This window comes from Amia ocellicauda, chromosome 12, assembly GCF_036373705.1.
Source record: "Amia ocellicauda isolate fAmiCal2 chromosome 12, fAmiCal2.hap1, whole genome shotgun sequence".
NCBI classification, from domain to species: Eukaryota; Metazoa; Chordata; class Actinopteri; order Amiiformes; family Amiidae; genus Amia; species Amia ocellicauda.
In genome coordinates, this window is record NC_089861.1 from 6,803,722 (window position 1) to 6,828,283 (window position 24,562).

Below are 24,562 nucleotides of genomic sequence, written 5' to 3' on the forward strand. Positions count from 1 at the left end.
GCTGGGTGATGTGCTGTGCTGGGTTTGTGCCAGACATGACGGTTTGCATTTAAGACAAATATTTATTTTTTCGTTGTTTTTAACGATGAACTTCGTTCACAATACGTTTCATGTGAGGAACTCAAACTCCTGGTTTCTTAGACTGAACAATTCAGAGGCCTGAAGACCTGAGCAGAAATTGAAAACAGGCACTCTGCAGGACTAGATGAAGCTAGTGTTGGCAGATATGAAGTGGCTAGCACAGAAGGCGGGGGTGAAAGGTCACAGGTGCTGTTTCCGAAAAGGTAGTGGGTCTGCATTCTAAGAAAAACAGAATGTGAATATATAATGTGTGTGTTTGAGTTTGATTTTCAGTGGTTGGTGAGGTATTTATTAATGAGTAGGGGCAGTGTATATGCTTAGAAGAGATACTGCAATATAATTACAGTTTATCTTCTCACAAAATTTGATTTCAAAAAGTGAAAAACTGCAAAATCTAAGAAATTGTATTAAAACCTGTGTTGTGGTTTAGTGCATTCAAAATTTATTTATTTATTGCATGTAAGGCCAGTGACCAACGTACAGACTTATTAGGCTTAAATGTCGACAAAGCACTTAAAGACTAAACCAAGACACTTTCCCCTTGATTGACCTATTTGGCAGACAATGCACATAATACTCTTAATACCTGCCCATCTTCTAATATGCGAGCATCTGCCGGAATTGCTGCTGGTTAATAAAGCTATCCCATTAGCATGTCCCACTCCCTTTAAATGGCATCTTCTTGATTGCTTGGCTGTAACCAAGCCAAGATTTCCATCAATAGCCGATTACAAATTCTCTTTGAGATCTCCGCATCGAGGGGAGGACTAATGAAATGTAGCTTAACGAGAGCTCCCCAGAGTTTCACAGCTGTGCACCGAAAAAACTCCTCACACTAATTTGGTAGGGAAAGCCGGGTTGCGTCTCGCACGTGACCCACGTTCTTGAAATATATACTGGTCTTCATTCCAGTAATCGATACATCAGTCAATACGAGTCTGTGTCAGTCTATTTTATGTCTGTTGCCATAGATATCTACGGTCAAGACTTTAGATCAGACGGACTAAGCTTTTACATTTTCTCCAAACCTATACACATGAGCTGGGGATGAGACTGTTGTACCGCTGGGGTACTCAAGCGTTACCAATCTTAAGTACTTAAGTGCTCGTATCTTGTGCCAGACAATATTATCATTTATGCACTCACTCAAACCGTCAGAGTTCGTGTAACCAAAACAACTGACAAAAAGGCTTGTTTCATCTCTGGAGCACAATATTCAGCCTGGCATACCCTGCTAAGTACCCAAGGAACTGTTGCTGCCATGCTGTTGATATTAATTGCAGACCTGATTGTAAGTACTCTAAGCTGCTTTATTCTATGAAGGGAAATGGCTTATTTGGGCTAACTGCATCTCTGTTACCTGTGCTAAGCAGGCTGTCAGCAAGCAATATCTTAACCCCGACTCAGTACTTCTATTATAGTATCACTATGACTGTGTTCACGCAGTCTTGTTTGCAACTGAGATACTGATTCCTAACCCACATGTGTTTTTTCCTTGCTTTAATTATTGCTTTCCTTGTCTCAGCTGTCTTGTTTTGATCTTTTCAAGTGGATTTGGAAAATTAAGGTCATCTCAAGGAAAACAGATTTTTCTGAGACAAATCTGTTTATTTTTGTTTCTCAGGGTACTTGTGTAGCAAAACCACACCCTTACAATCTTCAGTATCAGGAGAAAGCTGTCATAATTTGGGAATGGTCCAGAATGATGAATAACACATTCAGGCAGCAATGTTGCACAGAAATGTGACTGTCAAAGTTAAACAGAAAAAATAACGAGGGTAACTATAAAGCGATGCCACTTACAACATTGCTTATATCTCTTTAACTGTAACACATGTGGTAGTGCAAATTCACTTTGCTTTATACATAGGCCATGTTTAGTTAGAACAGTGACCCTTTCTAAAACAGTTATATTTGAAAACATTGGTAAAAAAACATAGTGGTACTTGTATATGATGGCATTATGTATGTAGTTTGCTTTTGTGTCCATGTGCATGTGTTTAGTGCTGCTTTGTCTTACATGGTTTTGTAATGGCATTTCAATGACCGTTACTGAAGTGTGGTCTATTGCAACGCATTTCCTGAAAAGTGCAGCAAGGCCACCTGGACAGAAATGTTCTGGTCTTGTCTATGTAATACCTCTGTTGTAATTCAGTCTTGCCAATTTAAAATTGTCCCTTAAAGCACCACATTTGGCATGATGCAAACTTGCATGTAGACCCCACCAAAGAGCCACTCTGAATGCATTTGTAGAATTTGCCACCACTACTTTTACTGCAGGACAAATGTTTTGCAAGTACTATGAGATCTTGCGAAGAAACACATGTACACATGCATGTCTACAGGCAAACTGACTCACCTGACAGCTGAAAGCTCTGTAAACCACAGTACACAATGCCCAAATTCAGATTTCATGGCTTAACTGTCACAATTGGCCAGCTCTGGTAGCGTGCTCAACAATAGCCTGAATTAATTTTACACTTCAGCCAGTACATATTTGTGTCACTGCCTGGGAGTAATTAAATAATTAAAGTTACTGCTCCCTTATTTATATATCACCAGAAATCAATTAAATTTAATGGGTAGATCAGCTTGGATTGAGTATTTCTTCAAAGTTCAGTTTAAGCCTCCGCAAAACTGTTCAAAAGCAGTTGTCTAATTAGAAAGCTCTTCTACAAATGCAATGCAAAACAAAAAAAATATTTTTTAGGTTTGATTTGAATGAATGGAAACAGAGCCCAGAGAACAAAGCACGAATTTGGCGTTCTGTGCGTGTGGTTTGGCACAGTGTAAAATGTGCCGTGTCTTTATTTTGGTAAGGACTGTAATTACTTCTTGCTTACAACCAAATTATGCTGCGACAGAAAGACATACACAGCTTCACCACTTTGGCTGCGCATTTGTAGAGAGAGGTTAGCCACAGACCTTCGCATACTTTCTGAAATACCTGAGCACCCACAGAGCGGTCCCAGCAGAGACCGGCCAGTGTTATTACAGTTGGGTTTTGCATAATGGCAGAAAGGGAAGCCTGACATTTTGTTTCTTCTTGTTGCCACTGCATCAGCAATTTCAGCGGTGAATATGGGATAAGTTCAGAGTCATGGGTGTCTTGTCGCATTGTGGTCATTTGTTTGTTTTGTGTATTGGCTTTTTAATAAACCATCTATCTTGCCTTAAATACCAGTGGGAGCTTGATACCGAATATTGGTCACCTCTATGTGTCGGGATGGGGAAATTAGTATTTTATTAAGTATGTGTTTGGTGTCTTTGGAGGGTGAAATAGTTGGCCCAGGAGAAACTTACAACATGGTTTATGCAACTCTTAAGGAAGTCTGGTGTCTTTCAGGAGTAAATTAGTCGGGGAATGGAAAAAGAAAAAGGAAGAGCTGTGTCATTGCAGGGCTCATCTGTTTTGTGTGTGTTTGTTTGTTTTTGTTGTCGTTTTTATTCCCTCCTGAGAAAGGGACCAGCGTGCTAGAGAATTCCCTTGTGGTGAGAGTGGGAAGCCGCAGGAGAGCAGGGGGCTCTGTCTCACGAGGGGATTCAGGGGGCCTGTAGACTGTGTTCGTTGCAAAGTCACATGGCTATCTTTTGTCTGTGAAGAGAAGCATGTGTGCTATATAGCCCTGCATTCCTGTCATCACTTACAGCCTTGACATAACACGGCGAGAAATACGATCTGAAACTAGCTTAAGAGGCACTGGGGTCCAACTTGGAAATTACCACCATGAACATTTCTCTTTTTCTTTTCTGTTTTTTGGGGGGGAGAAATACAACTCGGGTTGAAGTGTCGGCGTGAGCAATATTAGCTGTAAGGAGACTCCAAGGCATACATTTAATTTAGGAACAGAAGAAGCAATGTCTGTGCTGTGTGTTAGGGTTTTAATTCATGAACGGTCAAGAATGAGAGAAACTGTGGCGGTTCTGAAACAAGTCTCTTTCACGAAGCTGCAGGCCGCTCTAATACAGCGTAAGCCTCCCTGATTGAGGATGGGCTTTTACTACTGCTGCATTGAAAGCACATTTGATTAGTTAGATTATATTGTATTTTCAATTACTATTTTTTAAATGTGGTTTTGTTATCCAATCCCATATTTCCTGCTAATTTGAGTTTTGTTTATATATTTTCTGTATTAGAACATGCTCATGGAAAATCTGAAAGCTAGGTACAATGGTTATGGTCTGTCTGTCTTTCTTTTCTTCCCTGCTCATGTGTAATCAAGAGCAGAATGACAGCCTGATAAATTAGAGCCCTGGGGTACATGGGCATAAAATTAATCCACAGCCTTTATTAAATCAACAAATGTATGTCTTTGGGTAGTTTGGCAGCTCATCTGTTACATGGGACCTTCTGAAATCTGATGTATTCCTTCCACAAGTTTGTAATTTGCATTGGTTTCATTGGTATGACGACGTGCAATTCTTGGCAAAGGTTGGAAGAAATTTGGATTGACTGCTTTTGCAATGGCTGATTATTTTAATAATGTATTGAAAAGGCTCTCCAACCATGACAGTTTTATAAAACCACTTTTACCATCTATCCCCCCATCTGTTACACATAAGAGTCATTTACTTATTTTACAACATTCTCATCATTTAAACTCTCAGCAAGGACATTTAGTGCAACTATAATTGGAGGTAACTAAATCATGCCATTTTCAAAGTCCTCTAAATTGAATTACTTAGTGGAAAACTAGATATTCTGAGGAAATGCCATTTCGACTGTGATTTGGACTCAGTTTGCCTTGTTCAAGGAGTTGGAATTTTAAAAAACTATTTTAGTCGTTCATATTTTTTCAAATGATACATTTACAGAAAAGTATATATTATTTTTCATTTGTGTCTGAGCACTAAACAGGGGTTAAACACCTCTTCCTGTCTTCTGTGGTACTTTTTCATTTAAATAAATAAAACAAGTAATGCGTTTTGAACCCAAACTATAGGGTATTTTGCAAATGTTAGGACTAATTGGAAAGTCTGAATCTCGGAAGGTTATATTTATTTCTGATTTCTGACTTTAGTGATTGCTTATTATCGAAGGTGGCGTGTTGCCTTTTGAAACCAGCCAGTTTTGCAACCCCCTCGAAAATTGAGCTTTTTAGTCCTGTAACCACAACAGAATATATAAGAACCCTGCCTCCCATGAAAAAAAAAAAAATATATACATTTTATGTTAAACTTTGGCCATTGTAAAGAAAAGAAATGTGTGAAAGTGTAGCTGGGGAGGTCCTCATTATCAGAGCTCACTGAACCTTGACCTTTTCCAAGCTGGAAGAAAAAACCTTTATGCTGTGTTTGACATTTTGTGTTAATGAAACCAATCGGGTACAAAAAAGTAGAGTATTATTACTTGCAATTAATAAATAGCACATTAAATTAAAATGATGTTCTAGAGAGTGAAGTTATATATATATATATATATATATATATATATATATATATATATATATATATATATAGCACATATATGCATATAAATATATATAAGGTTCTGTATTATTTTTGAGGCATTTTATGGCGATCCAAGAGACCGTTCTTGCATGAACAGATAAGTTTTAACTTGAATATATTTAGGCTAAATATCAGACAATGCATTGCAATTTGTGAATGTTATTTGCTACGTATCACACTGTAGATCCTTTAAGGTTAGCCTGCTTTTGCTTTCAACAGTTATATTTGAAGGAAATATAATTTTACACTTTAAAAATGAGAGTCCTGTGTAATGGTTAATTCAGTCAAAACTACATTGCCTTTTCCCATCACGTTCTACAGTGTGAACGACACTACAAGCAAAGTGGTACTTGATCCAGTTTGAGTGTGCGTGCGTGTGTGTGTGTGTGTCGGACTCCTGTGAAACTCCACTAAGTTTAAAGAGAAACGAAAACCATAAGAACAAAATAAATCACCAGAATCTCTCTCTCCACATGTAGAGTTTTAATCCAGCTAGTAGGTTAAAAGCTTGGAGTTCTGCTTCTGCCAGGGTTGACTCCCTGTTCCACTCGGCTGAAATGTGTCTTGTTTCAACCAGCGTTGAAACGCATTGATTCCCACTTCCCTACTGTGGTGGCTGGTTGTCAGGGAGTGATTGGCTGTGAGGAGTGTAACAGCTGTATTGAGTCTTGATCTTCAGAGCAGCTCTCGGGCTGTGGCAGTCCGTGTGGTAGCGGAGCAGCCACTGAACCAGTTTGCCTGCTATTTGTGCTGAGCGGCGGCCGTGGAGGGAGCACGCTAATTGCCTTGCAGTGGAATTCTCTTGCAGCTGTTACACCGGTTGACCCTTGCTTGCCTTGCCTTGATTAGGACTGAAGTGGAGGATGTGTGTGCGCGCGAGGGAGGCAAGGGGGAAGGAAGAAAAGGAGAGTGCACACAGCAGAGCCACGACTCTGTTGTGTCTTTGCAAGAGGAGATAAGAGCTTTTCCTTTTTTCCTTTTTTTTTCTTCCTGAAGGGGGAGGTGGTGGAGGTGGAGGTAGGGGAGAGACTGGAGCGGTGGGAGGCAGGGCCGTGCTAAAAATTTTACGGCTTTTGTATGTAAATATACCGTTGCTGCTTATAGGCTGGGATGCAAGCCAAGGGTTGAAGTGGAGCCTACGGAGTGTTTTACATTTAAAATGCAAAGCCTGTCAGGATCAGCGCGTCTAACATAAGACAGCTCCTTGATTAGCATGGGACTTGGTGGCTGAGTTGCTTCCTGCCCCCGTCCTTAGCTGTGCATTCTGTTCACAAGCAAGGGGAGCCATTGAGGGGGAAAGAGGGGAGAAAAAAGAAAAAGCAACAAGGGAGGAAGCAGCAGCAGAGGCAGAAGGAGAACGTGGTGAAGACGTCTGGCACCCTCCTGCAGCCAAGCACTCGTAACCTCTTCAAGTCGGCTTCTTGGCGTGGGGGGAAGAAAACAGAAACCTGCAGGAGCAAGAGGCGCTGTCCGTGGAGCAGCTTGAAAGAAGAGAGCGGTGGGGAGGAAAACAAACACAGATTCCACCAAAATAAAAGGGAACCTACTCTGCTCTGGCTCCCAGACTTCATTAGCTCTGGATTTTACAGGAATTAATTGCTTCCAGGACCTACGTAGCTGTGTTTTTGTTTTTTGTGGTCGTTTTTTTGTTCCGTGGCACAGACTCCTTGCACTCGCATACAGACACACACGCACGCACACATGCGCTGTCACGCACACGCGCACACACACACACACTCACTCGCTCTGCCGCTCGCTCGCTCTCTCGCTCACTCAGCCTTTCTGTAGGCGCAGGGAGCAGCAGCTGCAAAACAGTTAAATGGAGATTGCCTTCTGATGAGTGCGGTGTTGCTCAGCGGGCTTTATTGATTCCCTGATTGGATTTTGATAGGTGAAGAAGAGGATCTGGTTTTTGTTCTGCTTGTTTTTTTTTTCCCTCCTCCTCCATTTTCACCTCTCTCCTCCCGCTCCTGCTGTATCCACAACAGAGACTCATCCTTGATTCCCAGGTGACAGAGATTGACGCTGCCTCTTTTCTCTTCGGTGGCCAACCCTCATCCCCTTCCCCCCCCACCTTGGCCGGGTTTTAGGTCAAAACCCCCAAAAAGGAGGAAAAAAGAAAAGAAAAAGGGAAGGCTGTGGGTTTTTTCTCTCATTTGTTTGGGCCTTTTGTGTTCTGCGTCTCACAGTTGGCCAACCGCTCCTGTGGCTGAATTGAGCTATTGTTTGAATCTGACGGCTTTTTTCTCGCTGCAAATCTTTTTTCTCCCCACCACCACCACCACCATCACCACCACCACCTCCTCCTACTTCAACCAGCCAACCAGCCCCCCCACTTATCCTATTCATTTCCCTTTAACCCCCCCCTACCCCCAACCAACATCACCACCGCCACCACCACCACCACAACCGGTGTCCAGAGAAAGCCACATTATGTGACTCCCCTACTCCCCCCGTCACCCCTCAACCCCAACTCCCCCACCCCCACCCCCGACACCCCCCCGACCCCCTCCTCCTCTTGCACTTGTGATACTGGAAAACTATAAGCCGGGACTGATTGCAAATGAAGTGTAATGCATTCTGGGATGTGTGTAAAATTGGATCATTTGAGGGAGATAAAAAAAGAAAAAAAAAAAAAACCCGAAGGAAGGAAGGACAGAAGGAACCAAGGGGAGCCCCCGAAGTCGACTCCTCTTATCTGGAGCAGAGGCAGCCATAGTGTCGGCAGCAGTGGAGAGTCTGTAGTGAGTGTGTGTGTGTGTATGTGAGAGAGAGAGAGAGAGAGAGAGAGAGAGAGAGAGAGAGAGAGACAGAAGAGAGGAGAGGAGAGGAGAGGAGAGGAGAGGAGAGGAGAGGAGAGAGCGCGCCGGTTTCATTTCTTCCGAACCATGCCTCCATTCTGAGCTTCCAGGAGCGCCACACATAGTGCAGGGAAGTGGGGGCCTCCCAGCTAATGCTTTAAAAGGGATTAAGCTGCAGGTAGCCCCCTCGCTGCGCTCTCGTGCCACAATGAAGAAGACCCGAAGTACGACCCTTCGGCGGGCTTGGCCTAGCTCGGATTTCTCCGACCGGGCCTCTGACCGAATGAGGTCTCGCAGTGAAAAGGACTACCGCTTACACAAACACTTCCCACCGGCTTTTCTCTCCCAGCCATCGCGAGGATACATGACTTCAGGTTGGTTTGGCGTTTTTGGCTTTTTACACATTTTCTGCATTTTTTCCACCCTATTATTATTTATTTGTTATTTATATTTTTTTTTATGAGAGAAAAAAGCCTGTGCTGCTATATATATATATATATATATATATATATATATATAGGTGTGTGTTTGTGTTGTTCAGAAATGGCAATAGCGTTTTGTTCTGTCATGTCTGGTGGTTTTAAGAGGGCACTACAGCAAGAGGTGCCAACGTTGGTCTCGTAGTGGCTGTGGGTGGCTGACAAAATGAGAAATAAAGCAGCAGTTAATTATGAACAATAAATGAGAATAAGACATGCATCCACCATTTTGGACCCCTTACAACCCCCCCCAATCAGGTCCCTTTTTGTTTTTCATCAGACACATTTTTGTCTTTATTTTTTTCTCAGAACAGTTTGCATGGTGTTGTCGATAAGATTCAGAAAGCTGTGGCATCAGTCAATCTCCTTGTGCAATGAATTTGTGGCTGTGTGCGTTTGTGTGTTTGTGTGTACTTGTCAGGGTGGGAGGGTGGGTGGGTGAATGAGGGAGCAATGGTGTGTTTGTGTGTGTGTGTGTGGGGGGGTCAGTACCAATTCTGTGTCTCGTCCTTTTTTTTTTTTATCAATTTCTACATCATTAGCTCCAGAAAATCGGGCAGTTGGCCGCTGGGTTCACCTCCCTACCCCCTATTCAGGTTCGAGTGTCTCCTGTGATTAGCAACATGCAGCACTTTACATGCTTAGCCTTTCTTTTTGGGTACTGTAGCTGAAACCAAAAAGGGAGATGGCAGGCTGGAGTAAAATTGCCTTGGGAAAAGCATTGATCTCCACTGTGTGTCTGCACCTAAAAACACGCAAGGCTGGTGTCAGTGTTCAATCACCCTCCCCTCCCCTCGGCTCGCAGGCCGGACTCATGACTGGAGCAGGATATTAATTTAAACGGTGTCGGATATCACCTGAGGATCTGTTATTGGGCCCTTTTTGTCTCTTGACCGGCCTTTGCTTAGGCCCAAATACTAGCATCAGTGTTACATCTCAACCTCAACCTCAACCTGTGCCAACAGATCTGAGGAAACCCCCGCCAAACTAGAAATGCAATGGCTGTTTAAGGAAAAATGTGTAATAGTATAAGAATAAAGAGGTGCGGAGGTACCACTAGGAAGTTGTCTTAGCCACTGGATAAAAGGAAGTGTGTTCTCAACCTACAAAATGCACAGAATCTGGCAGCTTAATCCAGATGAGTAATAAACATACGTGACCACATGCTTATTTTTAGTATTCCGTTGCCAATGTTTAGATGTATAAAAAGTGAAACATTACACCTGTGGAAGTAACACTGCTTCTTGTATTCTGATCTCATACCTCCGAGGTCATGGCAGGTGAGATAAAGAGATTTGCCAGTGTAGAAGAATTTTAGATAAAATTGCATAAATGCGTGGTATTAGAAACTAAATGCGTCCTGTATGAGTCTTCCAGTCACAACAATATTTATGTCTAATGTGCTTGCTCCATTTTGATAGCGCTGCATGCCTACCTATACTAACATCCGTTTTAACTGGAGATTGTGCTAATCAGAACACGGGGGTCCTTTTAACTCAGTTTCCAGTTTTGCACATTCTTCACCTGATTGCATATTCAGTGTCCGCGTCTGGTCGGGTTGTTTTAGCAGGTGTTCCATTCGCTGGTCTTTCCTTGACACCGTCACAAGACTGCAGTGAGACTTGCCTTCGTAATGTACCAATGGCAATCCAGTGGTGTGTGTTCTAACATGCCGATCAAGTGTATCTCAGGTAGCGTGCGTCTGCATTGTCAGTTGACCGCATGCTGAATTGCCTGGAATACAGCCAGTTTCTCCAGTATAGCAGTTGCCCCTCGTCTGAAAAGCATATGCTGATTTCCTAGAAAGACTGGAATCATTGCAATCAGAGTTTGCTTGCAGATTTTAAAGGTATGAATCCCCCCCACCCCCTCTCCCATCTCATGTATTTTCAGACATTGTTTTACCCAATGCCATATGTTCACGAGCAGGCTGGGTTAAGATAGTTAGCGTACCTTTATTGAAGGCATTGTTTGAAACAGCCTCAATGTGGTCTCAGAAAATCAATACCTCCAACAGTCAGTCACATTTCAGCAATGCAAGGTGTTTTCTTTAAATGCATCGGGGGAAAACACAGGCAGTGCATTGTATTCTTCCTTTAAAAAATAAAACGCACACACAAAAGTATTTTTTAGGGACCAGTTTTTCTTCCAAAAATGTGTGGAAAGTTTGTTCTTTTTTGCTTTGCAAATCCCCAACTGGGGTTGAATATAAATGCGGGCTTTTGTCAATCCAGCAAATTTGGAAAGCAAAACTGCATCTTAGCATGCAGGGTGGCATCCAAGCCTCAGAGTTCCCTGTTTGTCTAAAATATTAAGTCTCATTGTGTCGGGATAGTCAGAGGTCTTTAATGAGATTCTAAATTGGTTTCACTTTATTTTGTGAAACACACAACTTCTAAATTGCTTTGGGGAAAGGCTTGACAGTACAGGGAGGAAAATCCATAGTTAGGTGCAGAACTGAAGTCAACTATTGGTATAAAAGCATTTTATACAAGGTTTAATTCTATAGTTTGTTTGTTTGTTTGTTTTTATTTTTAAATTATCATTAACTTATCAAGAAAAGGGGAAGCTTTATTTCATAGAGCCCAAAACTGAATTGGTTGCTACTTTCTCAAAGCTGAAATATATGCAAAAACAGATTAGGACGGGGACAATCAGTTTACTTAGGGGAAAGAAAAGCAGAAATCCTGCATATTTTAAGGCTGGAGAAGCCCATAGAGAGGGAGTTGAATGGCTGCACAGTGAGATCCGCCAAATCTGCATCGGTTCAGAGCTTCTTCACGCTTCCTAGCAACGTCTGAGGTCAAAGGTTAAACGATGTGGCCATTGTGAGAGATGCATATAAATTAGAGCACAAAGCTGGTTTGTGAGAATAAATGACAAAGGGATGTGTAGATGTATATATTTTTTACTAAGCCCTTTTTTATTATAGTGCTGGGTTTTGGTTGAATTGTAAATCAAATTTTGTTGAAGTAAATGTTATCTCACATGCAGTATTTTCTTTTATCATTACAGCCCTTTCCTATGAATATATGCATTTGCTTTATCATTACTGCATTGTCCTATAAATATATGTATGCTTATGTTTTTCATTACTTTACAGTAGAATGAGTTAAGATGATCAAGAGGATCATAATTCCTCCATGAAGTATTCAAGTAAAATAATACAGATTATTATAATATTTTTCCCCTCCCCATATAATTATTCACCTTAATATAAGTTACTTATTTTGTGCAACTATCACTTTCACAGTGACATAGTACAGCCCAAATATATGCATTTCTAGTCTTAATGTCTGCTGTTCAGGTATTTCATAATTTCATAATTTCCTTGAAGTTAAATCCAGCTGCACATCAGTAATTCTCACGTGCAGATAGGCTCTTAACCTAATGAATCTGATATATGTGCATGTATGCATTTAATGATATTCTCATGTTAATTTGCCATTGCACTTCCCGAAAGATGCTTTGATGTTGTCACTTGCTTGTCTTTCCCCAGATTAACAGTAAAAAACATTTTGCGTATTTTCCTTGTTTTCTATTTTTGGACACCTCTTATTTTTGGAATTGTCAGATTAATTACACTACTTACTTGTGTAAGTTCTTTACAGAAGCATGCAATAATCTCTCATTTCTTTTAGGTGAATTCTCTGATGGCTAGTGATACTAAATATAATACTTGACATACTGTTTATGGAAAAATCTAAATGTATATGAATCGTTCAAGTCCAGAAAGTGTTCATATTTGAATCTTATAACTCCAGTACTGCATTCTTCTACAGTCAACAAATGAAAACAAATCAAAATTCTGTCCTCATTTTTCCCTGCAACAAAAAACTATTATCAAGAAACCATTGATATGTATAATTCAAACTGGAGACCTTTGCAATTTACACCGGAGTGGCAGTTTAGAGTTTGTGCTCGTAGGAGAGGACTTTTGGAAAAGTAAGTGCAGTTCATAGAATATTATACCCCTAATTTTCCCACTATGCTTTGAAATGTTTCATGTAACAATGTGCAATTTCCACTGTGAAGCACACTTCAAATTACCATTACTTGTAGAAAGTCAAGTTTGTATGTTGTGAATATAAGTAGAAAAAGGTGCAGTCTGGGTACAGTTGTGGTACGAGGGGCCATTTTCTAATGACTGGGTACAATGTGTGAGTCAAGGCCACACATGCACAACTCCTGTGACAAGGTTTCACTTCATTTGTACCACAACATTCACACATGTGTAACAACTAAAACGTAGGTGGTACACATGCGTTTACTCCTTAAACAAAGAATGCTATATAAAAGTCCCAGGACAGTCAATGGATTGGTTTTGAAACAAACCCTGATGGCTTGAATTGGAATCTACTATCAAGCAGATCTTGTGTTACATTTTATCAAAGCACCCACGTCTTTCTTTCATGGATCATTAACCATGCCTTGTGGCCTACAGGAACCACTAACACCTGCCCTGTCAGAATATTATTACGGTTATGAGGGTTCTTGGGATTTGTAACAGATCTAGCATTCTGTTTTTAGTGTCTTGCAATTTAGAAGACACAGGAATGCCTTCTCTGTCCCCTGCTCAAGTTCCCCCTGAAATTGAACCCCTATAACCAACTAAAAAATAACTTAATAGAAGTTGCGCTGCACAAAATATTGATTTTATCTTTTCTGTGTTTTTTTTTAGGAAGGGTACCGAAAGACACTGACCGTAGTGATTGACTTGTAAAAGTACAGCTGAAAGAGTTTGAATTGATGAAATCCACATTGTGGGGAAGAAATGAGGGGAACTGATTCACCTGGTTGAGGGAGGCATATAAACCCTGAGAATCTGTCTTCTATCTCCCCCAGGTGAATCTGTTTTCTTCCTCCTGGCGCCAATTAAACAATAATCTCTTTCGCCTGTTCTTAAATGTTAAGTGTCAGTCTCCCCAGTCAGTCAGTACATCTCCAAGACGGTACGTTTTCAGAGAAACAGATGTGTTTGGAAAAACTGACTCAGAAAATTGTCTCCGGTTGCATGACAAGGCAGTGATGGAGCTCCACAGATCATTTTCAGAAAGCATAGGGCCCTCACACAGATGCGGTATAGCCGAGATGAAATTCAGGTCAGTTTGCACATGTGCAGCTATGTCAGAATACATTTTTCCATTCATGACATGAATGGTAATTTGTGCTGATCACTTTCAACAAATTCTGATACCATTTCAGTAAACTGTGTTTACCTCACATTTTATATCGTTTTTGTTTCATACATTTATGCTCATGTTAACGAACTAAATGTTATTCTATGCCTCTCCCAGAATACACCATCTAAATGGTTGGGTTTAGGGTTTCTATAGCTGTTGAATAGGAAAAGAGCTCAGACAGGCAGAGAAAGAACAGATCCCAAGATCTTATACCAGAAAAAGAGTGTGTTTATAATTTTCTTCGTTTTGTTTAATACTCCATTCTGTCCCTGTCAGTCCTCTGAAAGCTATTTCTCAGTCACTATAACAGCTGCAATTAGTAATGTTTATGTTTCTTGTTTATCAGCTATACTGGTTACAGTAACAGTCTGACTGGCCTGGCATATGATTTATAGCAGATTGACAGTCTGGGAAGGTGTTACATTAGTATTGTCCCCCAGCTGGAAAGCTAGAAATTGAACTTTCTAGATTTTGCTTTGGGGAAAAAACTAAAAGAGTTTTCAGTGTTGGGAAAGGATGTGCAGGATTTTTTTTCTTTGTTTTAATTTAGTGAACACCTTTGTCCAGAGGGCATGTGTCAAGTTTGTATGTACAACATTGCAGTTGATTGGATACAAAGAGTACCAATCCTAGTCCTCAAGGATCATAGGGTCCTACCAGCATGTGATTTGTTTTAATTTTGTATTCATCAAACCATTTAAGTCACTTATAAAATTAAAGCAATACATCATTATTTTTTTTACTAGAAGTACTAGCATATATGGGCAACACAGTCCTCAATGAGAATCAAGCTTTCCCCTTTGTGAAATATCAAAGTTGAATAATGAAATTGCACAGTACGGCTTGGAGAGATTCAGTTTCAACAATATCAACATCAGAGACCATGAGGAAAGGAGTATAGTGATTCTGCAAAACATCAAGGTTAACTTCAGAATTGGCTGTGTCTTCAATAAATGCAGGTCTGAATACGCCAATGCTGGAAAGGGCAAACCACGCTGTATCTTGTTGAGGATGCGTGGGATTGTCAATAACAATAAGTGGATTTTGTAAAAGCCAGAAGCAAGCATTTTCTGTTTGTTCACATAACCCTATAATACGGCCAACCAAAATGTTCTGAAATGTATCTAAAGTCTTCTTAAATTTTGATTCAGAGACTGCAGGGGTTATAAAAATATAAGCAACTGAAATGGTTCAATGAATAATAATTTAAAAAATCAGCATGTATGTTAAAATGCCTATTAAAAACTCTCAGAGGGCAATTGTAGTTTTACTGTCCCATTGTGTTTGATATTCCAACTCCTACCTAAGGCGTCTATATTCCTTTACAACTCTCATTTTATTTATATGACATTTTATTTCATTGCTGCTCCACAATATTGCTTTTGTGAGTGCCAGTTACAGATAAGATCTGCTCATTCTGCCGGCTGAATTGACATTATCTTCCCAATTGCTCTTCACTGATCTCTGCATGCAGGTTTAGCAGTAACAACCCTTGGTCTTTTACATAATGCTGAAACATTATCTAGAAAGCCATTAAGGGGGAGAGCAAGAACCCTGATTCACCTCAAATCTTTGATCAGATTGTATGAGTGAATAGGGATCGTGATAATGATTTTAGGGGTGTGTGTTACATAAAGATTGAATTTGTAATGATGTTAAAACCAAATGTACACACAACGTAAAAGATAATAAAATCAAATAAGAATCCATGGGAAATGAGTCCAGCTCCTTTTTGCTGGCTTCCGATTTACATCTCGGTAACCTTAGTGCAATGTTTATCAGAGATCTAAATATCCAATATTCAAAGAGCATTGCAGCTGCTTGATTTTGTCTTACCAAGCCTTCGTACTGTGTCAAAACATTAATCAGAGGGAATGGTAATAATATGACGCATATGACACTGAAAAATGACAAATCGATCAAGCAGTCTTTCAAAACAAAGCCTATTTTCCAAAGTGCTTTGGATGCCTCTTAAGAGCATGACATTTTTGTGGCCAGAATATGAAATGCATCTGCTTACATGTCAGTTTTCTGCTTACATGTTAAGTTAGCAAGGGCTAAGTAAAATCGTTTTATGTTTGTTTTGTACTATCAAGTGTTTGTGTTACATCTTTTATAAACAGGATGGTAAACTTAACACAATGTTAAAGATTTATGAACGTAAATATAAACCATTTTATTATTATGGTTGTTAAAGGCAGATAAGTATTTCCCAACTTTGCCACCTGTGCCATTTATGATGATTCTGTAAGATGCCAGTTAGGACTCTCCAGTTTCATTTCCATTCAGAACCACTCTTGATAAGCTTCACAGAGGCCAACACCATAACAAACCTCTGACCCAGCCGTGCAGAATAAACACACAGTACTGGCTTCATGTATTGGAATTGTCATTCACAAATGGCTGGTGATCGTGATTTAGTCTCCACCAAAGTCTCAAATTGTGCTGCCTGTTCTCAGTTAATCATGGGTGGAGTACATGGATGGAGTGTGACTGGTATGAAGACATCTCATCCCCCATAGAATTACATGAGTGTGCAAACCTATTCCTCCTTCCCTTCCCTCCCCTAGCAGCTTCTTGGCCTAGCGAGTTGGTCGTTTGTTTGGACTGGCATAGCCCAGCAACTTGAGGTGTGGATAACCAGTTAAAACCTGAGATCTGACTGCCTGGCTTGGATTTGGGTTGACTGTGCAGGGACCTATGAACTCCAATCACAGTTTCGCCACCTTGTAGGAGCAAACTAAATTATTTGAATTAATTATACCAAATAACAGGAAAATAAATGTAACACTTTTAGTTTTACTTAGTTAGTGGCTTTGAAGTTGTACAGTACACTTCATAAAGAGAGCTTCAACGTCCGTTATGTGATTTTGGCAAGTGCTAGGTAAGATTACCTCAGTGGCACAGACTGTAAAGACTGGAAGAAGTGAATTCCATATGTCTGCGCTTCAGGGTCCAGTAAATGCATTTGCATCTACATGTTCGACTGTTCATATTCCGTAAAGCAGCGTACAGGAAATTCCAACAAAGCATTCGAGCGGGAACTATACACTGGGGTGCTATCCGTTATGAAACTGGCACGTGAAACTGGCAATTGCCTGAGCTTTTATTAATGGAGTGTTGGTGGTGGTGGTTGTGTTGCCTAATCTGACAAATCTCAAAGTACATGAGTGAGTCAAGAAACCGCATCACCCATTTTTCAGGCAATTCTTAATACAAATGATTTTGGAGGGATGACAGTGTTACTTGTAACCTTTCTTATCTTCTTGCGTCCTACTTATGATTTACTGTAAGGTTGTGACAGTAAGGCTATGACATACGTCCATCATTTTTTTTTTTTTGGTGTGTATGAGTGATAGTGCTACTTTAGTTTCAGGGGGGTGCTGCTGAGATCTTAAGTGGGACGGGGAGGTGCGGTCAAGGAGTGAAAGATGTGGGAGAAAGATATGGGAGATTTTACCATTAAACCTCGTAAATAACGTGTGTCAACGATTCATAGAGTCTCCCCAGGATGGCCCACTGGCCCCATAATTCCAGAGCAATATAAGACGGCATTGTTTTTTATTAATCATTTATCTGCATCATTTACTTTTACCCCACCCTTACATTTTTTTGTGTCAAAAATTCAGCAGGACGTGGATAGGTATTTCGTGACTTTCAAGTAAGCGAAGCAAAGAAACTTGTATTTGTGTAGTTCCTCGTATACATAAGAAACATCTCTGGGGACCATACAAAATATAAAAATCATTCACCGTAAGCTCTGGATAGAAGTTTTCTTTTATCTGACACGTTGGAAAGTGTGTCTAATATCCTTCCCCTGAGGGCTTGATTGTCAACTCTAAAACGAACGCATCCAGAGCCTTATTGTATTTTTTCTATCATTATGTGTATTTATGTTTTGATTTGTTTTCTACTGTCATAAGGTTCGGTTTTTTGTTTTCAATTAGCCCATTTATAGCATACTGAGTGAAAACAGCTAGAGAGGTTGCAATGCACCACTGTATTATTAAATTCAGTTGAAGTCTTGGAAATTGAGAAGATTTATCCAGCAAAGTAAAAAGGACATGGTGTGTGATGCCTGGATTCTGGGGCTGAAAGTGAATGAGGCAGTTTGCCTGTGATCGGTTGTTTCAGTTTCAGGGATGGGCAGCTTTGACGAGGAGCCTAAGCCGCTGTTTGGCCGTATTCTCTTTAGTATTGGCTAAAAATAACTGCACACATTCAGGACATCCCAGCTGCTGACATCACTAACCCCATCCCCATAGACAGGATTTACACAAGACGATTGGGAGAGCAAAGAAAAAAAAAAGTAGTAGAGGTTGCTCCATGCTCAGTACAAAGACAGAAAATTGATCTATCTTAAAAGTTAAGCTCTATCTTGAATTTATATATTAGTGGAGAACTATAGATTATGTTTTGGCCGAAACCACACCACTAGACATACGTGCAACAGCTGTAGAATAACCTATTGGGCCTGAGACATTCCTTCTTCGTTGCACAGTCCATATAGGAAGTAGGTTAAATTAAGACCAGAGGACCAAATCGTGTTATACTCCCTTATTAAAGTTGGTATTTTATGAACGGCAATATATAGTACTTGTTGACACACATGTAGAATATTAATATGTGCTGGTTGCACTGGTGTTCCAAAGAAAAAAAAAACTATTTTTGAACCATCCCTATATAAAAAACTGATGTGTTTAAATATCGTCCGCTAAACTATCCTTGGGTATTAATGAAAACTTTTCTGAGTTTCTTCAACACTGCTTCAACCTAAAGAAAACTGTGATAATTGCATTTGATTTGAGTGAGTTAAGGCACGAGTTGTATATGATGTTATTTCCATTGGTTTCCCTGAAAAGATGTAATTGATAAAGTGTATTAATTAATTATAGTTATTCAATCAATCACCCCATGACCTCGTTTCAAATTAAGGCCTGGAATACATTTGACTACATCTGTATATTAGAACCAAAGATGTGTAGTGTAATATCTCTTATAAGAGCACTATGCAACAAAATGATAACGCAATGAAGATAGTCATGAGAAACAATGTGACTATTGACTGTAGATTTAACACGGCTTTAGAGTTCATCTTAGGCGTTCTTGCAAATGTTTTGACAGTTAGGTAAACTTGGATAGCATTAAAGTGCCTTTTCTTCTGTCTCTTGATAAAGAAAATTAACTTCACTCATTTAGGAATGAGAAATCATTACATCTGCAAATATATGACAATAGCGCTTATCCCGGCTTTGCAGGCAAATGCTTTGACACAGGCTTTTATTCGTATTCTGTAAGAACAAAGACTTGTGGGGATTGAAACCATGGAATAGAATATAGTTGTTTGCTTTCTGCTCCACCCCTCCCACATGCTTACTCGGTAAAATAGGGTTCATTAGAAAAGACAGGGAAAGGAATACCACATCACCCTTTGATACATCTTACTTTCCCTTCTTCTTCCCTATATCATGTCAAAATTGCTCACCGTCTCCTGAGAACGAAGGGCACTTGTTTGGACAAATCATACAATATATGTGCAGCCAACAAATAAAGGAATACAAAAAATAGTGGCGGTGAAATTAAAAGGAACATTTACACTGTTTGACCTTTGCTCCTTTTCAAAATGCCTGTGGCTGACCGAGGCAGGAACTTGTACTTGGACTATTTGTGAAGGTGAAGAAAATTGATGTTTTTAATTAAATGAAAAGTTAGGTAAGTTCAAAGATGATCTATAGTGCCCAGTTGGCCGGGGACTACTGAAGAATAGTAAATATGAAGTTTACATAGATACCATTCATGTGGGACTGTTCTTATGATGGTGATCTGTTTGCTGGATTAGTTTTTATCTACTGAAAAAGGGCCGTATCATTGTAGATGCACCTTTGACCTCTGCTTTAGGTCTCAAGCTGATGTCTCTCAATTGTTTTCTTGCTCCGTATATGTTCTTGACCCTTCCCTTCCAGATCCTGAGATGATCTGATCTGTTTTCTTCAAACTGCAGAACAATATAGAAACTGTCAGTTCATGCAATAAAAATGTTTTAGCAACATATATGACCCTTTTAGTCTTAGGCCCAGGATGTAAATGACTTTATTTTGGCATGTTACCAAAACAAAGCCCTGCGTATCAGTCGCTTTGTGCATTCTTTAGTGTACATTCATCCCCAGCTTGTTATAATTTGTCTTATACTCTGTTTGATGTTACTCTTGGAGTACTACAGATGTCTCAAACTATTTTCTTGAACTTTTTCTTTGGCTGTTACATTTCTCGGCCTTCCACTACTATCATGTACTTGTCTGTTGCGGTTCTTCTAAAATCGCTCAGACGGAGATGTAACAGCTTAAATACATGTCCATACCGATAGTGTAGCTCCCGTGATTCAGCAGCTGGGCTCTGTTTTAAAGGTTAGGTATTTCTTTTGACCTTGGTAAATTGTTCTCCTCAAGACCATAAGCACAGACCATAATGCGCAGACTCCGTGAACTCTCAGTCAGTTTTGAAACAGGGTCAGGGGGTAGTGGGGGCACATTTGTCTTGATGAAAAATAGAGTATCTCGCTTTATTACTTTATTAATAATAATTTCTTATGACTGTCTAATCTCCTAAGTGGTATTGTGTGTGAATCAAACTATACAATGTAACATCAGAATAGAATCTGGTCATATTTAGCTTGCAATATTTCAACCAGTACTGTTGCTGACTGTGGAGGTCCACTAACACTGTAAGAAACAGCATGGAAATCCTTAGATAATGATCTGGTTGGCAGTAAAGCTCCACTATTTCCTTTCCTGCTTTGCATCGAGACAAGAACAACAAATTCTCTTAATTGTGGCCATTTGTTCAGACCTGTACAATGTCATATGTATTGTGAATAATGATTAGAAACGCATGTTTTGTTGTTCTTTTCTCCCAGACCATACAGCTTTGGGTATGTTCAGTGTAATCTGAGAATAATTTGTGTTAGAGGCGGAGAGGAATGTCGAAAAAAGTCTGTATTAGTTACTGTACTTCTATTGATCCACAGCACAATGCTGTGTTGATTCTACTACAGTAAAGCAACACACAGGTAAAACAGATGTTCAAACTGTCCCGACGGAGGTCAAAAGACATTGCTTTGGTATAATCTTCATTCATTATATGTTTTTGTTATCTGGAAATCTTTAATCCCGCCCAGATTACCTGGGTTCCCTTATTCTCGGGGGATTCTCTGATCTTTATGAAGGTGACTTGATCCCGTCCCAAGAAAAGATTTCTTTGTGGAGGGCAATTAAAACATTAATGGAGTGAGTCTTTCAGCCAACCACAAGAAGGGTGTTGGTCTGGAAAGAAGAAAAAAGCGCACTGTACCGGACAAATTACTTCAACAGCTTTTTTTATGATACGGTAAGATTAATTTTATGAGCGAGGCTATTAATTGTCCTTGTCTCGTTGTGCTTTATTACATCTACAGGACATGGCTGTTGAAAGAAAGATGCATTCTGTTAAACTGGAATGTTTATCTAGCCGGTGTGGCTGTCGATTGAAAATAACCCCTTTTCATTATTACGAAGCAGTCGATTTGCTCCCCTCAGTTTCCCCTAACTGCGCTGACTAAAATAGGGAAGACAACCAGGGCTTAAAATAAGGCTTGTTTTAGAAGTGATACTGGCAGTGACTGTAAATAACTGATTTTGGTGGGTTTAAGGACAAATCAGAATGCTAAATCTCCCCCTCTGACTGTCCTGTGAATTTATAATATTCTCACTAACCTGTCAACTGCCTCAAAAGATTTAGGGTCCTGTGTTGTTGTGCAAGTTTTCAAATTTTTCACATGTCTGGTCCTCCAAAGTCCTCCGACTCCCAAAAGGGCTTGGAATTTCTCATGCAAAGCCTCCTCTTCCTGCTACTATAATAATATGAATAATGATAATAAACTTAATGGATGACTTCTTCACTTCTCTGGGAATAAGTTATTTCAAATCTTCAGTTATGAATGTTATCCCTGGTCATTTATACTTCAAAATGCTTACCGGCTGATATCCTGATGATCATTTGATGGAGATAGGACTGATCCCATACAATAAAAAGCAGCCCAGATACAAAGTTATAGATTTATTTTTTATTTTTTAATCATTTGCTTTTAGTATAATGGAAGCTTAAAATCCAAATTCCATATATAATTATGCCTGTGTGGTGTTTGCACGTTCTCCCCGTGTTCGCGTGGGTTTTCTCCAGGTGCTCAGGTTTCCTCCCACACTAAATTGCCTGTTGACATGTGACTGTGCTGTGTGCATGTTAGTGCTACCCTGTGATGGACTGAATGTTCAGGGTGTGCATTGCCTTGTGCCAGGTTTGGCTCCAGATCACTCTGACTCTCTACTGGATGAATCAGATATTGATGATGAATAAATATATATAGAGAGAGAGTGAGAGAGAGAGATTATTGAAAGACATAAAGGGAGGAAGAATATAATGTTCTGTAGTCAGAAAGTCAAAAAGGTTACAAATGAAGTGCTGTTAACTTTTGTACGTGTCATCCAGACACTGTGTACTAATGTTATTTTCATTGTTTCTCTTCTCCCAAAGAGATTTTAATCACAAGTGACCACCTGGTCAAATAAAGATCATGTGTGGGTGTATGCATATGTGTGCGTGTTAAGAGACAATTTGGAGATTAAATTGGCCGTGTGCTTTTTTTTCCTCCCTCTTCTTTTTGTAATTGCGGATCTGCTTTATCAAAAGGATCTGAATACTGTATTTCAGGTAGTTGATCCCAAACCGTACATGTTTGCTTAGAAGATGCTGTGACTTCCAGTTATAGGTGTTTGGTTTAATTTTTTTACTGTTGAAGATAGGCAAGAGGAGCAAGTTTATGCCTGTCAGTGCATTGAACAGCAATGACCGCTTCTTTCAGGCACTGTCTGTAAAGATCTATCACTCAGGCAATTTGCACAGACTTTGCACAGACTTCCAGCACAGCCTTCAGGTAGGCTAAATCCCACCTAGACAAATTTGATTTTCAATGTGTAAGAAATGGATTTGTAATTTAGGTAAGCTAGTCAGAAGATTTTGTGGTTTGTGGGAGACTAACAGCTTCCCAGCAGATTCTTTCAGTTTCACTGGCGGTGCCTTTTTTCTTTCTCTCTGAGACACCTACATAAATGTAATAAAATCATTATGTTCAAGGGTTTGTGTCTTTCTTTTTAATGTAAAGAGTTGTCGGTGTTCGTTTACTACAGTATTTCTTTTGATACATCTACAAAGTGTGTTTGATATGTTTTCGGAGCAGATCTACTTTTTAATTAGTTAATTTTTGTAGTTTTTTTGGACTAAAAAAAGGGTTAATCATATCCAGGGAAACATTATATAAAAACACACATCAGGGGAACCATGGAACAAAATGTTTTGTACATTAGGCTTTCATGGGCTTTGAAGTTACAATGTTTTTTTTTTTGTTATGACTCTTGTTTGATACAGAACTGCAACTGAAAAAAGTGTGTGTCCTTCTGATTAAGACTTACAGGTTACTGGAGACAGTTGGGCTGTGGCTCAGTTTGTCTTTCTGTGGTTTACATTTAAAAGAGCGATGGAATAAATAATTAAATGATTCCAGGCCAGCCGTGTCTCTCCTCCAAAGCTTCACTGTGGTAGAAGTAGAAGGTTGTTTGTCTTTTTCTTCAGCCTTGCCAGACATTTACACCTCTCTGTTGTAATGGTTTAAAATACAAATTATGGCTTTTCGGACAAACCATGTATGTACTGAATGCAATATGTAGTATGTTGTTGAGTGTTGGAGTTGGTGGCAGTTGGCGAAGGAGATTTGGATGCAGTACATGTGTCTCTGTAGGCTAGATACTTGGAAATGATACAATGCCAGTCATAGGGTAAATCAAACCAAGGTATCCATGTGAAGAGCTTTTATAAAAAATGATGACAAACAGTGAAATTAATAGCACGTATAAATAATGCAAGTGTAGCTGAAAGCTCAGCATGTGTAAAATGTCAGTGTTTGCCCCGGTTGTCTTGCTCTTCTGCACAGGTTGTGAGATACGTTTCACATGTTGAAGAATTCTAAAGCAGTGCATGATGGGATACACGCTCAACTCCATGACCCCCGGTGCCTTTTCCGACACTCGCCTGCTTGCTTGACACATTCTTACTTTTAGATTTTAGTTCTTCTTTTAGTTCCTTGTTTTCATATTTTCATAGCGAGACTTCTATCGTTGCTTTCTCATTCCCATTTCTCTTGATTTGGGCTTTGTATTCTATGGCAATATTTTTTGGGGCCCCACAAAAAAGGATTTTAAAAAGAACCTATAATGCAATCTCAGACTGGCAACAGAGCCAGAGACACCTTGTTTGTCTAGCCTGTACTCAACAATAGCTCACTGTGAACTCTGTTCTAATAAACGTATCATGGTGAAATTCAAAACCTAAACGTTTTGTAGGTAGGAAACACTTAGGTAGGAAATTACTATATATTAGGTGTCTTTTTAACAATTAAAACACGTTGCCTTTTTATCACAAAGAGCAACACATTTTATGACTTTACTGTCCTTAGTTTCTTCGCTATCCCGAAGTCTGTTGC

The 24,562-nt window shown here is 39.8% G+C and overlaps 1 protein-coding gene across 3 annotated transcripts in view; it reads left to right on the top strand.

Annotated features, from left to right (window-relative positions):
• The window catches only part of stox2a (storkhead box 2a), a 111,159-nt gene that overhangs the window by 43,867 nt on the left and 42,730 nt on the right, over positions 1–24,562 (top strand). The window contains exon 1 of one of the 3 annotated variants that reach the window (XM_066718173.1): positions 8,023–8,707. The exons of the other annotated variants lie outside the window; for them this stretch is intronic. Coding sequence (XP_066574270.1) covers positions 8,542–8,707 — 166 coding nt within the window. The 5' untranslated portion in view covers positions 8,023–8,541. Of the gene's footprint in view, positions 1–8,022; positions 8,708–24,562 lie in introns of those variants that run through there. 3 annotated transcript variants of the gene reach the window in all.